Source organism: Hyla sarda, chromosome 5 (assembly GCF_029499605.1).
Source record: "Hyla sarda isolate aHylSar1 chromosome 5, aHylSar1.hap1, whole genome shotgun sequence".
NCBI classification, from domain to species: Eukaryota; Metazoa; Chordata; class Amphibia; order Anura; family Hylidae; genus Hyla; species Hyla sarda.
In genome coordinates this window covers 66,296,270-66,314,762 of record NC_079193.1, presented here as the reverse complement: position 1 = coordinate 66,314,762, position 18,493 = coordinate 66,296,270, and the positions used below count along the sequence as shown (strand labels likewise).

At 49.2% G+C, this 18,493-nt stretch overlaps 1 protein-coding gene across 10 annotated transcripts in view; it reads right to left on the bottom strand.

Moving 5' to 3' along the window:
* Nucleotides 1–18,493, bottom strand: part of KMT2C (lysine methyltransferase 2C) — a 279,577-nt gene that overhangs the window by 40,785 nt on the left and 220,299 nt on the right. For all 10 annotated transcript variants that reach the window (XM_056519605.1, XM_056519603.1, XM_056519611.1 and 7 more), the window contains 5 exons: nucleotides 17,434–17,762; nucleotides 14,767–16,424; nucleotides 13,613–13,721; nucleotides 6,849–6,927; nucleotides 5,567–5,630 (listed from right to left, as the gene is read on the bottom strand). In XM_056519605.1, the coding sequence (XP_056375580.1) occupies nucleotides 5,567–5,630; nucleotides 6,849–6,927; nucleotides 13,613–13,721; nucleotides 14,767–16,424; nucleotides 17,434–17,762 (2,239 nt within the window). The remainder of the gene's footprint in view (nucleotides 1–5,566; nucleotides 5,631–6,848; nucleotides 6,928–13,612; nucleotides 13,722–14,766; nucleotides 16,425–17,433; nucleotides 17,763–18,493) is intronic.

The following is an 18,493-nucleotide window of genomic DNA, read 5'->3' as shown; positions in this document are numbered from 1 at the left end:
GAGCCCAGGATGCTCCCACAGAGCGGGTGGAATGCGCCAAAACCCTGAAGGGTGGGATCTTCCCCTTGCAGCGGTAAGCTTCCGAAATAGCACATCGGATCCACCGAGAAATGGTGGCCTTGGAAGCAGGCTGTCCCTTTCGGAGACCTTCCGTAAGGACGAAAAAAGAATTACACTGACGAAAGGAAGAGGTGACAGAAAGATAAGTCCGAACCGGCCGTACCACATCCAATCTGTGGAGCAAGGGCTCCCTGGGATGAGAAGGAGCGGGACAAAAGGACGGAAGGACGATGTCCTTGTTGAGATGAAATTCCGAAACGACCTTAGGTAAGAAGGACGGATCTGGCCAGAAAACAAACTTGTCCTGATGAATTATCAGGAAAGGAGAACGGCAGGAGAGAGCTGCCAGTTCAGATACTCTCCTGATGGACGTAATAGCTATTAGAAAAGCCACCTTCCAGGATAGGAGGTGAAGGGGAACCTCCCTAAGAGGCTCAAAAGGTGCGTCTTGGAGAGCGCCTAGAACTAAGTTCAAGTCCCAAGGGGGAGAAGGGGACCGGTAAGGGGGAACAGCGTGTCACGCCCTGAAGGAAGGTCCGGACATGCTCATTGGAAGCCAGAGGACGCTGAAAGAGAATGGAAAGGGCCGAAACCTGACCCTTAAGGGAGCTGAGAGCCAGCCCTTGTTCCAACCCCGACTGCAAAAGGGAGAGGAGACGGGGAACGGAAAAGGTAACTGGAGAAAAGGTCCGAGTTTCGCCCCAGCGAAAGTAAGACCGCCAGGTACGGTGATAAAGTTTCGCAGAGGAGGGCTTGCGAGCCCTGAGCATGGTGCGAATTACCTGGGAAGAGAAGCCGCGGGCCCTTAGAACCGCGGTCTCAACCGCCATGCCGTCAAATGCAGCGACTGTAAATTGGGGTGGCAAATGGGACCCTGTGACAGTAGGTCTGGACGAAGTGGAAGACAGAATGGAACGTCGTCCAGAAGCCAGACCACGTCGGCGTACCATGCCCTTCGGGGCCAGTCTGGAGCCACCAGAATGGTGGGGACTCCTTCCGTCTTGAGCTTCCTCAGAACCCTGGGAAGGAGGGGGAGAGAAGGGAACAGATAGGGCAGGACAAAGCCCGACCACGGAATTACTAGAGAATCCACGGCTAGAGCCAGGGGGTCCCTGGACTTTGACACAAACGTCGGAATTTTCCGGTTGTGTCGAGACGCAAAGAGATCCACGTCCGGGGTCCCCCAGAGGTCGCAGATCTGTGCAAACACCTCCGGAAGAAGGGACCACTCTCCGGGGTCGGCTGAGGTCCGACTGAGGAAATCAGCTTCCCAGTTGAGCACTCCCGAAATGTGAATCGCCGAAATAGCCGGAACGTCTTATTCCGCCCAGAGGAGGATCTTTGTCACCTCGGACATGGCTGCTGTGCTGCGAGTGCCGCCCTGCCGATTGATGTACACCACAGCCGTGGCGTTGTCCGACTGGACACGGACAGGGTGGCCCTGAAGCAGGGACTCCCAATGCTTCAGACAAAGATATATCGCCCTCAGTTCCAGGATGTTTATGGACAGATGGGCTTCTTGGTGAGGCCAGAGGCCTTGAACAGTCTGATCCCTGAACATACCCCCCCAGCCCGACAGGCTGGCATCTGTCGTGACCACCTGCCAGTGGAGGGGAAGGAACGAACACCCCTGAAGAAGAAGGGGGTAGTGGAGCCACCAGCGCAGAGACCGACGGGTCCGAAGAGGGAGAACAATCTTGCGATCGAGAAAGAGAGGAGACCTGTCCCACCGGGCAAGAATCGCCCGCTGAAGAGGACGGTAATGAAACTGGGCATGGGTACAGCCTCCATGGCTGCCACCATCCGACCCAGGACTTCCATGCAAGTATGGATGGTGACCGGGGATGGTATCCGGAGGGAGCGGACTCCCGACAAGAGGGCCAGACGTTTGTCCGGCGGGAGGCGAATCCGAGCCAAGGCCGAGTCGAACTGAAGCCCCAAGAAGACCAGAGACTGGGTGGGGGAGAGAACTGACTTGTCTCGGTTGACCATCCACCCGAAGCGACATAAGGTCTGAAGAGGGAGGCTCACAATCTCCAGAGCCTAGGCTCTGGTGGAGGCCTTGATGAGGAGGTCGTCCAAGTAGAGTATCACTGATACCCCTCTTGACCGTAACAGAGCTATCATGGGTGCCAGAATCTTGGTAAAGACTCGTGGCGCTGTGGCCAGACCAAAGGGGAGAGCCTCAAATTGATAATGACCTTCCAGAACCGTAAAGCGGAGGTACCGCTGGTGTCCGGGAAAAATTGGAACGTGGAGGTAGGCATCCTTGATGTCCACCGAGGAAAGAAACTCCCCTTGATCCATAGACGCCACCACCGAACGGAGAGATTCCATTCGGAAATGGAGGATAAGAAGATGTTGGTTGAGACGTTTGAGATCCAGGATTGGCCGCACAGAACCGTTTTTCTTGGGAATCACGAAAAGATTGGAATAGACACCCCGAAAGCATTCCCTTGAAGGAACGGGGACAATTACACCCTGGATGAGAAGGGACTGAAGAGCCTCCCGAAATTCCCTCGCAAGCGAGTGAGATCGGGGTGCACGGGACTGAAAAAAAAACGATCCCTCGGAAGGGAGGCAAATTCTATCCGGTATTCGTTGGACACCACGTCCCTGACCCAGGAGTCCTGAATGTGCGTGGTCCAAACGTCTCGAAAGAGCAAGAGGTGACCTCCCACCTGAAAAAAAAACTGTGGGTGGGGGTTTGCGGTTGCCCGGTTTGGCCGCAAAACGGTCGGAATGGTTGGTGTCCGACTTCCAAGAGGGACGCGCCTTGAAAAAGGGGACCTTCTTGTCACGTGGAGGCGCCTGGCTGGACCCTTTAGAGGGGCCAGAAGTCAGAAAGGACCGAAAGGAAGAAGACTTTCTGCGGAAAGAAGTGCTAGACTTGTTTTGAGGTAATCAAGAGCTCTTGCCACCTGTTACCTCAGAGATAATCTCATCCAGGCGCTTACCGAAAAGTCGGGAACCGGGAAAAGGAACTAGATTACCGGTGGCAAAGGCAGCGCAGCGAGCCGAGTGCAAGAAAGCAGAACACAGAAAGTCTCCAGCTTTGGAACATTTGAGGGCCAGAGCAGACAGTTCTTCCGGGGGAGATCCCGAAAGAATGCCCTGACGGAGTTGGGAATACCAAAAAGAAAGGGACTTAGACACCCAGGTGGAGGCAAAGGCAGGAAGCAGGGAGGAACCCGCTGCTTCGAAGGCATACTTCGCTAAAGACTCAACCTTTTTGTGTGCTGGATCCTTGAAGGCAGCTGCATCCACCAGCGGCAAAGTAGTAGCTTTAGAGAGGCGGGAAACCGGAGGATCCACCAACGGAGAGGAAGTCAACTTGGAGACAAGGTCCTTGGCGAAAGGATATCGCGCTTGAACTTTCTTCAGTCCCTGAAACAACTTCTCAGGGTGCTTCCAGGCACATTCTAGAATGGCATCAAATTCAGCGTGAGAGCTGAACACTTTGGGTGCCGGTCGAGCACGATGAAAGGATACTTCTGGAGCTACGTCCGAAGTTCCTGGGTCCTCTAGGTTAAAGGTGTCTCTTATGGCCATAACCAATGAGTTCACCATGTCCACTGAGTCCGAACGGTCCTCAGAATCAGATGCCGAATCGGAAACCTGGTCCGCCAGTTCTCCAGGAGAGTGCGAACGAGTGGAGGCGGCCCTAGAAGAGGGAGATTTCGACCTGGTACGTGGCTCAGGGGAGCCAGAGCGGTGACCACGGGAACGTCCTCTGGAAGAGTGACGCGTGTGGCCTGAAGAAGCGGTCGGGCGAGACCTGCGAGAGGTACGCCCATGTCTACCAGAAGACTCAGGGGATGAGTCAGAGGAGACACCCCTATTACTCTTATGTGAAGCATAGGGAGAAGGGGAACGGGACCTTCTAGAGGGGACCGGTGAAGGGTAGACCTCTCCAAAGCAGTCACCACAGAACGGGAGACCTGTGCCAAGTCGGATATAGACTGGGAGAGGGAGGAAACCCAGGCTGGAGGGGCGGCCGAACCCACCGGGTCTGAAGGAGCCCCAGGGTTAGAAATAGCAGGGGGGTCTGGGGGAGCAGTGGAGCAGGCAGAACAAGTGGGTTCAGCAGAACCTGGCATTTTTGCAGAGCAGTTTTTACAAGTGTAATGAGTAACTAATATACCAGATATCTGTTTTTAGAGAGGGACAGTTCTGGGCACGGACATAGCAAAAAAATTAACAGTCTCACCCAAGTCTGTGTCCCTAGGCAGCTGCCGTGAGGAGAACTCTGCACCGTGGCTGTGAGGAGAGAGAAGAGACGCCGGCCAATAGAAGGAAGAGGCCGGGTCAGAGGCAAGGGCGCTGTGATTGGCCCCTGCACGGGTCCAAACGCGCGCACAGCGCTGATTGGTGGCTCAGTTCACGCTGCGTCCGCCGGGCCGCCAAAGAAATACAGCGGGACTTAGTAATGTTTAAGTGAGCTCCTATGCGCCCGGGGAACGGAGCGGGCGAAGTGCCGTCTGCAGTCGTGGCTGCCGAAAGTGAAAATAAAAAGGCGCACGCGCCCGTAGAGGAAAAAACGGGGCGCGTACATGTCACACACAATGCCCAATAAAGTGCCCCTTACTGAGAAACACTGCCCCTTAGCTCCACTGCTCCCCAAAATAATAAAAGAAAAACAATCCCCCTGCAGGGAAGAATAAAGTATCCTACGGCCAGCCCCAGCTTCAGTAAGGATAGGTTCAAAAACAGGGGTCTCCAGCTGTTGCAAGACCTATTGAAAGAAAAATACTCAGCTGTGCTGAAGACTTACCTAAAGAAGTCTTCACAATGTAGTCTTTAGTCAGCATTGTCACCTACAGCAAGCCAAGCTCATAGCGAGGCGAACAGGGAGGTAGGGGGACCCGGACCCATGAGGTACAACCCCAAGCTCTGACCGTTGGTGATAGGGGGTTAACAGTACATCCAAGATGCCTGCCACCTCTCGCAATGGGGAAACAGTGAACCGCAGTTCCTGAGTCCCCACCTGAAAAAAGAAAGAAAAAGAAATAAAGCACTAACACATTCACTAAACCTAAAAAATAAAAAGAAATAGAGAAAGGGGTAGTGTATGCGTCAGTCCACTAATGATGTTTTTTGGTTTAAATAACAATAAAACACCAATGTTTTCATATTCATTCTCCTGGTTTGGACCACCAGCAGTGCCTGATGAAAAGGTCTTTTTCTTTGATCCTTTTCCAAGTACACTCCAGGATTTGTTCATCCACAGGCTGAGAGAGTGACACAGCTGCTTATATATTGCTCCAGGTGAGCAGCTATCTGTATGAGGTACTGCATTTTTCTCTGATCCCAATAGAGGGATCTAGTTTTGCCCGGGTAACGTACAAAATGCCCCCCACTGGTCTATGCTTTTTTTTATCCTTATGCAGATTCTGTCACTACCTGTCTTTTTTTAGTACATTTGTGTATAACCATGAAATAATTCTGGAACATATTTTGGCAGATTCCCTATAAATGACCATAAACCAATTCTGTATGTACTTACTGACAAATCCTGGACCGAAGTTTGGAGGGTTTGGCCGAATCATTTGTGGTGCGATATTTCCATCCTACAGTAATAAATAAAAGGATGTTAAACAGAAAATTACAACGGTAGGTCACTGTTTATTGTGTGTGTATGGATATATATATATACACACACCGTATTTATCGGCGTATAACACGCACTTTTTAGGCTAAAATTTTTAGCCTAAAGTCTGTGTGCGTGTTATACGCCGATACACCCCCAGGAAAGGCAGGGGGAGAGAGGCCGTCGCTGCCCGCTTCTCTCCCCCTGCCTTTCCTGGGGTCTAGAGCGCTGCTGTCGGCCCTTTTCACCCCCTGGTTATCGGCGCCGCTGCCCGTTCTGTCCCCCTGACTATCGGTGCCGGCGCCGATAGCCAGGGAGAGAGAAGCGGTGCCGACAGCCAGGGGGAGAGAAGGGGCAGCGGCACCCATTGCCGGCGCCGCTGCCCCGTTGCCTCCCCCCATCCCCGGTGGCATAATTACCTGAGTCGGGTCCGCGCTGCTCCAGGCCTCCGCCGTGCGTCCCCGGCGTCATTGCTATGCGCTGAACAGCGCGGCGCATGACATAGTTACATAGTTACATTATGCCACCGGGGATGGGGGGAGGCAACGGGGCAGCGGCGCCGGCAATGGGTGCCGCTGCCCCTTCTCTCCCCCTGGCTGTCGGCGCCGCTTCTCTCCCCCTGGCTATCGGCGCCGGCACAGATAGTCAGGGGGACAGAACGGGCAGCGGCGCCGATAACCAGGGGGTGAAAAGGGCCGACAGCAGCGCTCTAGACCCCAGGAAAGGCAGGGGGAGAGAAGCGGGCAGCGACAGCCTCTCTCCCCCTGCCTTTCCTGGGGGGTATATCGGGGTATACACGCGCACACACGCACCCTCATTTTATCATGGATATTTGGGTAAAAAACTTTTTTTACCCAAATATCCTTGGTAAAATGAGGGTGCGTGTTATAGGCCGGTGCGTGGTATACCCCGATAAATACGGTATATACATATATATATATATATATATATATATATATATATACACACACACACACACTAATATATTTGTGTGTGTGTGTGTATTAAGAAAATGTATTGTATATGTGAAGGGAAAAATAAAAATAAACTCTTGCTATGTCGTAGACTTTAAAGGTCTTTTCCCAACTATTATGTATGGGCATATCACTAGGATATAACATTACTTATTGATTGGTTGGGACTAACTTCTTAGATACCAGGAATGAAGGTGCCACATCCACATGAACTAACAGCATACCTGGGGAATTCCTGGTGGAACAATGCTCTGGCCCTCAATGTTTTGTGCTCCTGGTATTTGCTGAGCCACAAACGGAAATCTAGAAAAAAAAAAAATATATATATATATAATTTTTTAATAAGGTATTAAAATTCCTTAATAGTTGTTCGGTAAAGGAGGCGTTTACATTTTTTTTACAGGACTTAAGACAATATATCTTACAATTTTTAAGATCTTTGCTTGCTTCCAGGAAACAATAGCATTTACTAACTTTCAGAAGCTCAATAACTGTTAATACCTTATGATCACCTGAGACAGAGATGCACCACTATTCACACAGGAGACCCGCTGTAAAAAGTAGATTTTTATGCTTACCATAAAATCTCTTTCTCGGAGGATCCATTGGGGGACACAGAGACCATGGGTATATGCTGCTGATACTAGGCAACAAAAAGAAAGTCGGCCCCTCCTGGCAGGATATACCCAGCCTACAGACTCTGAGCTAATCAGTTTAGTCACAAAGCGGAGGACCGACAGGGAAAGAAAAAACAGCAACTGTCCGAGGGAACCACAGACAAAAAAATAACCGAACTAGCCCCTGGACAGACAACAGAACCAAAGACACAAGGACAAATGGGTGGGTGCTGTGTTTCCCAAAGGATCCTCTGAGAAAGATTTTACAGTAAGCATAAAAAAAATCTACTTTTCTCGATTGGCTCCATTGGGGGGACACAGAGACCGTGGGACGTACCAAAGCAGTCCCCGGGGTGGGAGAGAACCCAAAAGCAAATCAGGCGGAAGGCTGAGCCACAGCCGTCTGCATCACCTTGGGACCCAAGCCGGCGACGCAAAAGTGTGCACCTGGTAAAATTTTGTAAAAGTGTGCAAGGAGGACCAAGTGGCCACCTTACGGACTTGCAAGGCCGAGGCCCTATTACGGAGAGCCCAGGAAGCCCTAATGTAACGAGTAGAATGACATGTGACCCAGAAAGGCGGAGTATTCCCTTTGCAGCGGTAGGCTTCTGATATGGCAGAATGGGTCCACCGCAAAATGGTTGACTTTGAAGCTGGAACTCTTTTACGACGACCCTCCGGAAGCACAAAGAAGCAGTCACACTGACGGAACGGAGAAGTGACTAAAAGGTAGATCCGACCAGCTCGAACCACATCAGCTCAATGAAACAAGCGCTCCTTAGGATGAGAGGGAGCTGGGCAAAAAGATGGTAGGACGATATCCTCATTCAGGTGAAAAGAAGAGACCACCTTAGGTAAAAAGGTGGGGGTTGGTGGAAAAACTACCTTGTTCTGATGCAGAACCAGATAAGAGGATTGGCAGGAGAGAACTGCCAACTCAGAAACCCTCCGGATGGAAGTGACCGCAATAAGGAAAGCCACCTTCCAGGAAAGGACGCAAAGGGAGACGTCTTGGAGAGGTTCAAATGGAGCCCCTTGTAATGCACTGAGAACCAGATTCAGATCCCATGGAGGAGCAGGGGATCTGTACGGCGGAGCCGCATGAGCTACGCCCTGCAGAAAAGTGCGACTGTGAGGATCGGATGCCAGGGGGTGCTGAAAGAGACTGGAGAGAGCAGACACCCGACCCTTAAGAGAACTGAGAGCTAAGCGTTGCTACAGTCCAGACTGTAAAAAGGAAAGAAGGTGCAGAAGAGAAAAAAAGACAACTGGTGAGAAGGAGTGAGACTCACACCATCGAAAGTAAGACTGCCAAGTACGGTGATAAATCTTCGCAGAGGAAGGCTTACGAGCCTGGGAAGAGAACCGCTGTTTCAACCGCCACGCCAGTCAAATGCAGCGACAGTAAATTGGGGTGGCAAAGGGGATCCTGAGAGAGCAGGTCAGGACAAAGTGGGAGGTGCAGTGGGACGTCGGCCACTAGGCGAATGACGCCGGCATACCACGCTCGTCTGGGCCAGTCCGGAGCCACAAGAATGGCGGAGATGCCCTCTGCTTTGAGCTTTCTCAGGACTCTGGGGAGGAGAGGAAGAGAAGGGAAGAGATAGGGGAGGACAAAGTGCAACCAGGGGATCACTAAGGCCTCCAGAGCCAGAGGATCGCTGGACTTTGCGACAAACTTTCTGGTTGTGGCGAGACACGAAGAGGCCCATGTCCGGAGTCACCCCGAGGTTGCAGATTTCCGCAAACCTCTCCGGATGAAGAGACCACTCACTGGGATCTGCAGAGGAGCAGCTGAGGAAGTCTGCCTCCCAATTGTCCACCCCCGGGATGTAAATCGCAGAGCAGGATCATGGAGACCCTCTGTCATCGCCCCATGGGGCTGCGAGTGCCACCCTGGCGAATGACATACGCCACAGCCGTGGACTTGTCTGACTGGACACAAACAGGTCGGTCCTGGAGAGACGCTCCCAATGGAGGCGGCGGCAACAGGTAAATTGCCCGGAGTTCCAAGATTTTGATGAGGAGGAGAGCTTCCTGAGAGGACCAACGGCCCTCGACCGTACGATCGCGGAAGACCCCCCCCCCACAACCGCTGAGACTGGCATCAGTCAAGATGACCTGCCAGTGATAGGCAGGAAGGACCGTTCCTGCTGAAAAAAGAGGAGACTAGAGCCACCACAGGAGGGACTGGCAAATCCTGGGGGGGGGGGGGGGGGGGGGGAGAAGAATCCTGCGATCGAGGGAAAGTGGTGACTTGTTCCATCAGGACAGAGGGCCAGTTGAAGAGGACGACAATGAAACTGGGCGAAGGGGACGGCTTCCATGGCCGCCACCAACCGGCCCAGGACTTACATGCAGAACTGAAAGAAAACTGGAACAGGACGACAGAGAAGACAAACGCAGCTGACATAGAGCGGAGCTTGTCCGGCGGGAGCAGAACCTGGGCGGCCGCAGTGTTGAACTGGAGCCCCAAGAAGATCAGAGACTGTGTGGGAGTCAGGTTGGACTTTTCCTGGTTGACCACCCAGCCGAAATAGGACAAGGTCTGTAGAGTGAGAAAGAGACTCCTCATTCTGGTCCCAGGTTGGAGCCTTGATCAGGAGGTCATCCAGGTAAAGGGATCACAAACACTCCCCGAGCTCGAAGGATGGCGATCACCGCTGCCGGGACCTTGGTGAAGACCCTTGGGGGTGTGACCAGGCCAAAGGGAAGGGCCACAAACTGAAAAGAGACCTCCAGGATGGCGAAGGGGAGATACTGCTGATGAGCTGGAAAAATTGGGATGTGGACGTACGCGTCCCAGATATCCACCGATGACAGAAACTCTCCTTGATCCATGGACGTCACCACAGAACGGAGTGACTCTATACAGAAATGACGCAGGAGTAGGTGGCTGTTGAGGAGCTTCAGATCCAGGATCGGGCAGACAATGAAAAAATTTGAGTAGAAACCCAAAAAACGCTCCTCCGGAATAACTGGGCCGATCACTCCCTCAGCGAGAAAGGTCTCAAGTGTGACCCGAAAGGCTGCCGACAAGGAAGGAGAACGAGGAGGTTGAGATAGAAAAAAGCGGTCCCTTCGGAAACTCGATAAGCCGTCAGAAACGACAACTCTGACCCAAGAGTCCTGCACTTGAGCCAGCCAAACGTCCCGAAACAGGGACAAACGACCTCCCACCCTAAAAGAATTCCCGGGTGGGGGCATCCCTTCAGGTTGAGGGAAGCTTACGGGTGCCTGACTTGGCTGCTAAGTGTCCTGAACGGTTATCTGACTTCCAGAAAGGGCGTGCCTTGAAGGAAGGAGCCTTCCTATCCTGTGAGGGTGCTGGCTTGGCTGCCCGACCCGAGCCAAAGGGCCGAAAGGAGGTTGACTTCCGGCAGGAGTTGGAAGGGGGGACTTGTTCTGTGGTAGTAAGGAGCTCTTACCTCCAGTAGCCTCGGAGATAATCTCGTCCAGGCGTTTTCTGAAGAGCCGGGTCCCGGAGAAAGGAAGTTCCGTGAGAGACTTCACCACCAGGTTACCTGTAGCAAAAGCCGCACAACGGGCAGACTGCAAGGAAGCAGAGCACAAGTAGTCACCAGCAATGGAGAGTTGAAGTGCAAGATACGCCAAATCTTTTGAAGGGGCCCTAGACAAAATGCCTTGGCAGAGTTGGGAAGCTTAAACAGATGGGGATTTGGACACCCAAGCAGAAGCGAAAGCGGTAAGCAAGGATGAACCCGCTGTTTTAAAGGTGAATTTGGCCAGATTCTCAATCCTCTTGTCCACCGGATCCTTAAAGGAGGCCGCATCCGCCAATGGTACAGTAGTCGATTAAGACAAACGGGAAACCGGTGGATCCATGGCAGGGGGCAATGTCCATTTCGCAATCAAGTCCTGGGCAAATGGATACTACGCCTGAACATTCTTGGTCCCTTGGAAGCATGAGAGCTGAATACCTTAGGAGAGCGACGGGAGCGGTGGAAGGAAACTTCTGGAGCTGGGTCCGAAGTTCTGCCTTTTCCAAGCTCAGGATTCCGGAGAAGAGCCAAAGGATAGCACCTCAGGGCACTTGTGAGATCGCCCGAAACAAGGATTATCGGAAGGGGATGACAGGGGTACGCAGTGGTGCAGGCATGACAGGTGGATTCAGCAGAACCACCAGGCATTTTAGTTTTGCGGCCCACACAAGATTTATAAGTGACCAGGGCCGCAGTGACCTATCTGGAGGAGGGGGGGTTGTCAGATCTGGGCTCGGACATAGGTGCAAGCAAAAAAGAAATCCGCAAGAAAATGGAGCAGTCTCACCCCAGTTTCTGTGTCCCTCAGAGGAGAGGAGAAGAAGGCTGTAACGTGTAGAGCAGTCACTCGGTCGTGTGAGAGAGAGAGAGAGAGAGAGAGAGAGAAAGAGAGAGAGAGAGAGACCCAGCATAAGGAGAAGGGAGGCGGAACCAGAACCAGCCTGGCCCTCATTGGATGAAAAGAAATTAGACACCCAGAATGACCCTGCAGCACGTGCACCGCACTGATAGGAGGTCAGTGACCCCCCAGTGCGTGTGCTGAAAGGTAATAGGATGGTGGTGTGAAGGGGCCCAGGACCCCCGCCGAAATGCCTGGCCGGTGGGGAGAGGGCAAAGCAAAAGGCCGCAATGAGGCCACTGCCATAGCCTCAATTAATGAACCTCGAAGCTCCGGTCGCCTCACACATGAGGCGACCGAAAGCGAAAGTAACTGCCGGCCGTGCACGTGCAGCGCAGCCGACAGGGGAGCGAGGCGCATAAGCTGAAGGAAGTGGTGGCAGAGCACCGCTCGTCAAGATATGGGGAACTGCGGAGCTGCGGTTCTCTGGAATGCACCCGAGTACTGAGTGCTGGCCCCGGAAAAAGAACCGGGCACCCCAGACTTAAGGCTGGCCGAGCAGAGGAACTGGTCCCTGGAAAGGAGGTTTGGAAGAGTGGGCCCAAAACAGGGGGATTCCAGAGGTTGAGAAGCCCTGAATAAAAGATAGACCCCAGGGAAAAGAGGGGAAGGGGGAGGGAAAATACTCACCCTGTCCCGGAGAAAACTTACCAAAGTCTTCAGCCAGCCATTAAACACCTGCATCATGCCGGGCTGAGACAGCGAGACGAGAAGGGAAGGCAGGGGGACCAGGTCTGGAGAACTCCAGACCTGTGCCTGCTTCCTACGGACACTAAGCTAAAACTGATTAGCTCAGAGTCTGTAGGCGGGGTATATCCTGCCAGGAGGGGCAGACTTTCTTTTTGTTGCCTAGTGTCAGCCTCCTAGTGGCAGCAGCATATACCCATGGTCTCTGTGTCCCTGAATGGAGCCGACCGAGAAAAGCACCTATTTCTTTTTAAGGATGATTAAATACTTTAGCATGCTTCTAGATGTAAGTATAGAATTTTTTCATTTGCTGACGGCAAACTGAAGTCTTAAAAATGGTAATTAAAACAAAGTAAATAAATGAAAAAATCTGACAGGTTTCAGTTTTAGCACAATATTAGAGATTCCTGGGACCCTGGTGATCAGGTCATCTAGTCAGAAAATAACTTTTAGTGGAAAAAAAAAACCTTTATGGTAGTAGAAAATATTTTCCTTTGCTGTATGAAACCAGAGAATTAAAACCACATCCCCATTCAGTTCTGTGTCAACCTAATTCAGAGCATGTTGTAGATTAATATTAGCCAAACGGACATAGTAAATAAAATAAATTATTTATCTTTTTTTTTTTTTTTTTTTTTTTATAGAAACAGAATTAAGACCATGTGTCTTCCCCACACTATGACAAAAGGGCTTGTTTAGGAAATGCAAATGCTGCCAACTACATTGAGTGGCGGAGGGTGCATTCAAGATCTCCTCCTTTAGGGTGCATACACACCACGTTTTCACTGTACGGGTGCCGAATCTGGCCGGGAGTGGGAAAACCGTGCGCTCCTGTACCCCAGCCGAACCAGCGCTGAAATCCATTGACTTTAATGAGCCCACCAGAGTCACCGTTTTACTCCGGTCGGCTAATTTTTCACCCGTATCCGGTTTTCTGATCGGACCTATAAAGTAGTATACTACGTTTTTAGGTCCGGTCAGAAAACTGGATATGGGTCAAAGAATTAGCCGACCGGAGTAAAATGGTGACTCCGGTCGGCTTATTAAAGTCAATGGATTTCAGCACGGGTCCGGCTGGGGTACGGGAGCGCATGTTTTTCCCCTCCCCCAGCAGGATGCAGCACCTGTACAGTGAAAGCGTGGTGTGTATGCACCTTTACAGTGGATCTGTTAGTAATAGAACTATACCCAAGAAGGAAGCACAGATTATGGCCAATCCTAATTTAGTAAACTAAAGACTTTTAAAACTGTAAAATCAGCATATTTATGAATCAGATATTTACCGGTTCATCACCATTGGTGGCATTCCCATATTGTTCACCATGACCTTATTGATGCCTTTCAGAGCGACCATTTTTGCTTTCATTATAGGATCAGTAATAGCATCAAAATCTGAAATAAGGGCAGAACACAATGGCACATAAGAAACAATACAATGTAATGTTTGTTTACAATGATAGTATTGGAATGGTAGCTAATTCACTACTTTCTAAACACAGGTACTTGTAACTAAAATGCTGAACTTAAAGGGGTAGTCCAGTGGTGAAAAACGTATCCCCTATCCTAAGGATAGGGGATAAGTTTGAGATCGCGGTGGGTCCGACCGCTGGGGCCCCCTGCGATCTCTCTGTACGGGGCCCCGGCTCTCGGCCCAGATAGCGGGTGTCGACCCCCACACGAAGCGGCGGCCGACACACCCCCTCAATACATCTCAATGGCAGAGCCGGAGATTGCCGAAGGCAGCGCTTCGGCTCTGCCATAGAGTTGTATTGAGGGGGCGTGTCGGCCGCCGCCTCGTGCGGAGGTCGACACGCCCCCTTCCCGCGGGCTGTCGGGGCTCCGTACAGGAGATCGCAGGGGGCCCCAGTGGTTGGACCCCCCGCGATCAGCAACTTATCCCCTATCCTTAGGATAGGGGATAAGTTGCTCACCCCTGAGTCACCACTGGACTACTCCTTTAAAGAGCTTTACTGAAACTTCAATATAAATGGGATAACCTTAGGCTAGGCCTGGCAAAGGCAACCTTAGGCACTGCAGATGTATTGAACTACATCTCCCATGATGCTTTGGCAGCATTTTAGCTGTAAGAGCATCGTGGGAGATGCCGAAGGTTGCCTATGCCTGGGCTAGTATATCAATAGCAGATTAACACCCCAACTGATAAGATGATTGAAGAGGCTACAGCAATGCCTGATACATGGAACAGGGGTGCAATACAAGGCCAAGCTACTATAAAATGTACAGCAAACAATGAAGGGGGTGCAATCCTCACGAGAGCGCTGTGGCCTCTTTGTTTAACCATAGGCAACAAATATTAGAAGTCTCAGAAACCATGTTTAATTCCAAAATATTAAAACAATATACTAAATACTAAAAAGTATTTCTCAATTTAATAAAAGAACCCCATATCTTTTTCAATGCATTGACAATTACATACCAATATTTGGAAAAAAGGGCTCAGAACGCTGCCGGATCATTGCTTGCATCTGCCTCTGTTGCTGCTGTTCTTGTCTTTCTTGATCTAAAAGATCTTGCAATAGTAAAGGCTGTTCTTCCAAAAGAAGAGGTCTCTCCCGACTCTGCTGGAGCAATGCTTGCTGAGCACTAGAGATGCCACCGGAACACGGCAAAGTTTGATTTAATGTGTCACCTGTGACAAAATTATTGGCTCCCTGCTGAGCAGCCAGAAAGCCTGAGTCTGTTGGTGACCCTTGTGTAAAGCCATGTTTAAGTCTTGGTCCCATGCTTTGATTTATAGGATGATCTATGACTTCATTCGGAGAGGTCATGACATTTTGTGCAATACCTTGCATTACATTTAGCTGTGGAGCTGACATGATCTCTACATCGGTTAGTTCAGAATTGTCATTTGTTAATATATTGTTGAGCACTGGTGTGGATTCTGGTACACCACACGAACTAATAGCATCTTGAGAAGGCACCTGCAATAGTTCACTAGGCTGTTCAGAATTTAGAGCGCCCTCTTTATCGCCTTTATCTGACCGTTCACTTTTACAAGATGGTACAGACGTGATATCCTCTTCTAGCTGCTGTGTCCCTGTGGCCTCAACAGTAAGTTCAGATGTAACATCCGCTGTCTTATTTTTTGGTGATGCTCCCTTGGTGCTGGTTTCAGTAGGAACATCAGCAATAGTCTCTGGAACAGGATCAACTGCTTCCTTGAGCGTTTCTTCACTGCCTTCTGCTTCCTCGGATTTTGGCTGGAGCTCCAACTTATCATCAATGGGTACATTAAAATCCAGATCTTCATTAAACATATCTTTTTTGTCTCCAAGATCAAGATCGGGATCTGTATAGGCAATTATATCAAATTTTCCCGAGCGCAACAAGTCATCAAGTTGAGGATCATTTGCTTCCAAAGTATCTAAGCCATCTAGTTTAGCATCATCTGGATCCAGATTTATGTTTTCAAGATCATCATCATCTAAATCCTTTACCTCAACTCCCTCCAAATCCTTTACATCCAGGTCTTTTTCAGAAGGATCATCAGGGTCAAGTTTTTCCTCCAACTCACCATGTGCAGAATTATTACTTGATTCCTTGTTTGAATGATCAATAGATAATGAAGTTTGCAAGAAGTTCTCAGTTGTTTCTGGCTGCTCAACTTCATGCATCATGACCGGCTGATTTTGTGTTGCCATGAATTGTTCCAAACCAGGAGGCACTTGACTGGATAAGCCAGGATGGGGAGCACGTACTGGATCTATCAACCTTGGGCCTTGAAACTCTGGTCTAGGGAAATATCCCATTTGCCTCTGATGTGGCATAGGTTGTTCCATTAGATTAGGATTGGGTCCAAACAAAATCCTTGGCCTTCCATCTGGTGGCCTGTGACGAAGTTCAATGTATGCCTGACCAGATATATTATGTTGTTGAACCTGCATTCCCTGGTGAGGGAAATGTGGTGCTATACCAGCTGAATTTGTGATCTGTGAATTATTTAATGGTCTGTTCAGTTTGATTGACATTTCTCTCCTCATCTGCTGTGGAATCCCTGGAACTTGCATTTGTAAAGGAGCTAAAAAGCGCTCATGACTGGGCACAGGACCAGGCCCTGTCATAGGATAGACAAATCTGTAAAACAAACAAATAAACTTAAATTACAATATTTTATATATCAAGCAGCAAATACAATACAGACTCATAGGTATGATTGTATCACACAACAATTGTTATCCTTTTTGTTAAAATGGTTATTCCGGTACAGAGAATTTTATTTAAATCAAACTAGCACTGCAAGATATAGAACTTTTTAATATAGTGTTGTCACACTAAGTTTGCTTGGAACACCCCTAACAGGAAGTTGTGTAGTCCTTTCCTTTTAAGTGTGGTGTTGTCTTAGCAGCTCCTCCCTTTCTCCAGAGACGACACAATCTTCTGCTGTCTCAGGAGACTTGGCTGAATTGCCTCCTCAGTGATGTTAACACCTTAGACAAGCCCCTCCAGCATCACCATCTCCATCATATACATCTTTATGAAGATATTTAGGGAAAAATCAGATGTGTATACCAGCAATCTGCCTTGTGGTAAGCAATGCCACAATCTAAGAAGCAGACAGAGAAAGATTACAGCAGGTGCTGCAGACTGTTCTGCTCTGTAAAGCAAAGTGGCAGCAGCTCTGGGTGGGACCTGTCAGGAGTACTGTGGAAGGGGAGTATCCAGGGTGGGAGGGATTTGGATAAGAGTTTGGAAAGCAATGCATTCTGGGAAATGTAGTACTGAGCAACTAGTCAAACAAGAAATAAGAGACATGGTAGGTGAGAGGACAACAGATTTACAGAACAAATGGAGTTTTTGGTGATATCAGAACTGGCGCAGCAGACAGGTAAGAAATGCTATATGCTTCTGCAGCATTCTTTTTTTTTCATTACCTGACATCGGAATACCCCTTTAATTGAGGTTAGAGTGTCTACTACATGACCACTTAAACATAGTAAAAAATTGTGAGAAGAGAGTCATTGGGTATTTGCACTACTGGCAAATCAGATATTCATATGTAGCCCATAAGTCAGATGAAGGCAATATAAGAATATTAAAACGTGAACAAATTAGTAAGGTTCACATCAAAATATACTGTACCTACCTATTTCCAGGGTGTGGTCTCATAGCCATGCTACCAATGTCTCCAGGAAACTGTGGTCTATTGAAATGCCCATTCCCTGCAAACTGAACATGTTGTTCTTTAGGAAAAGCAGGAAATTGTGGGTTCCCTTTGGAGCCAAGGGAGGCTCGGATGTTTCCAGGATAAGGTGGTGGAGGCCTGTTAAATATTTCATGGTGTCTGAGTGAATTGTCTTGCCATTGTGTGGGATGTCCACCCTGGTTCATCTGTAAAGGATCCAATGGTTTCTCTTGTCGGATGGAAATCTTGTTTTGCTGCTGTCTCAAGATCAACTCTCGAAGCTTTTGACGCTGTTCAAGGTAAAAAATAAAAATGTAAGGACATTTTTGTATACTATACTTAATATGCACATCTCATATCTGTATAGCAGAATAGTCACTATATAGAGAATAAAAGGAAAAAAAATCACAAAAATGTATGCCTCATATTCTAAAGGACCATTAAAAATAATTATTTTTTTGAGTTATGAATAGTTAATACTGAGCGACAGAGAAAACAACTGAGTTAAGATTTTTAAAGCTTATATCTGCAAGTGAAGTTGTTCTTTTAAATGTGCCAACTAATTTTTTTGTTTTTTCTAAGTTGTGAAATATATGCACCTTTAACACTTCTTAGGGATGGGTCCCAGGAGTCAGAACCCCTCAGTCATACCCCCCCCCCCCCAAACTGTAAATAAATGTGGCACATACTGCGACCTTCTGTTTGGTACGGATACCTAAGAAACATGTGAAGAGCTATTTTTCACAGAGATTTTCTACTACTTATATAAAAGTGCAGTGCAGATATCCAATCCGCTCCCTAACACAACATAAGGTAAAGTTACAATATGGACAGATCCACATGAAATGCAATTGCTAAGGATTTTTACTTGCACAAATCTGCATGTTAAGTAACTATGCAGAAGATTATAGTAACAGGCTATTAGCTAAGACTTCCCGCACAGTTTTAGGATTTTCACTCTACAGTATGTAATTTATGTTGCACATCTGTCATGTATTAAAGGGGCTGTCCACTGAAAACT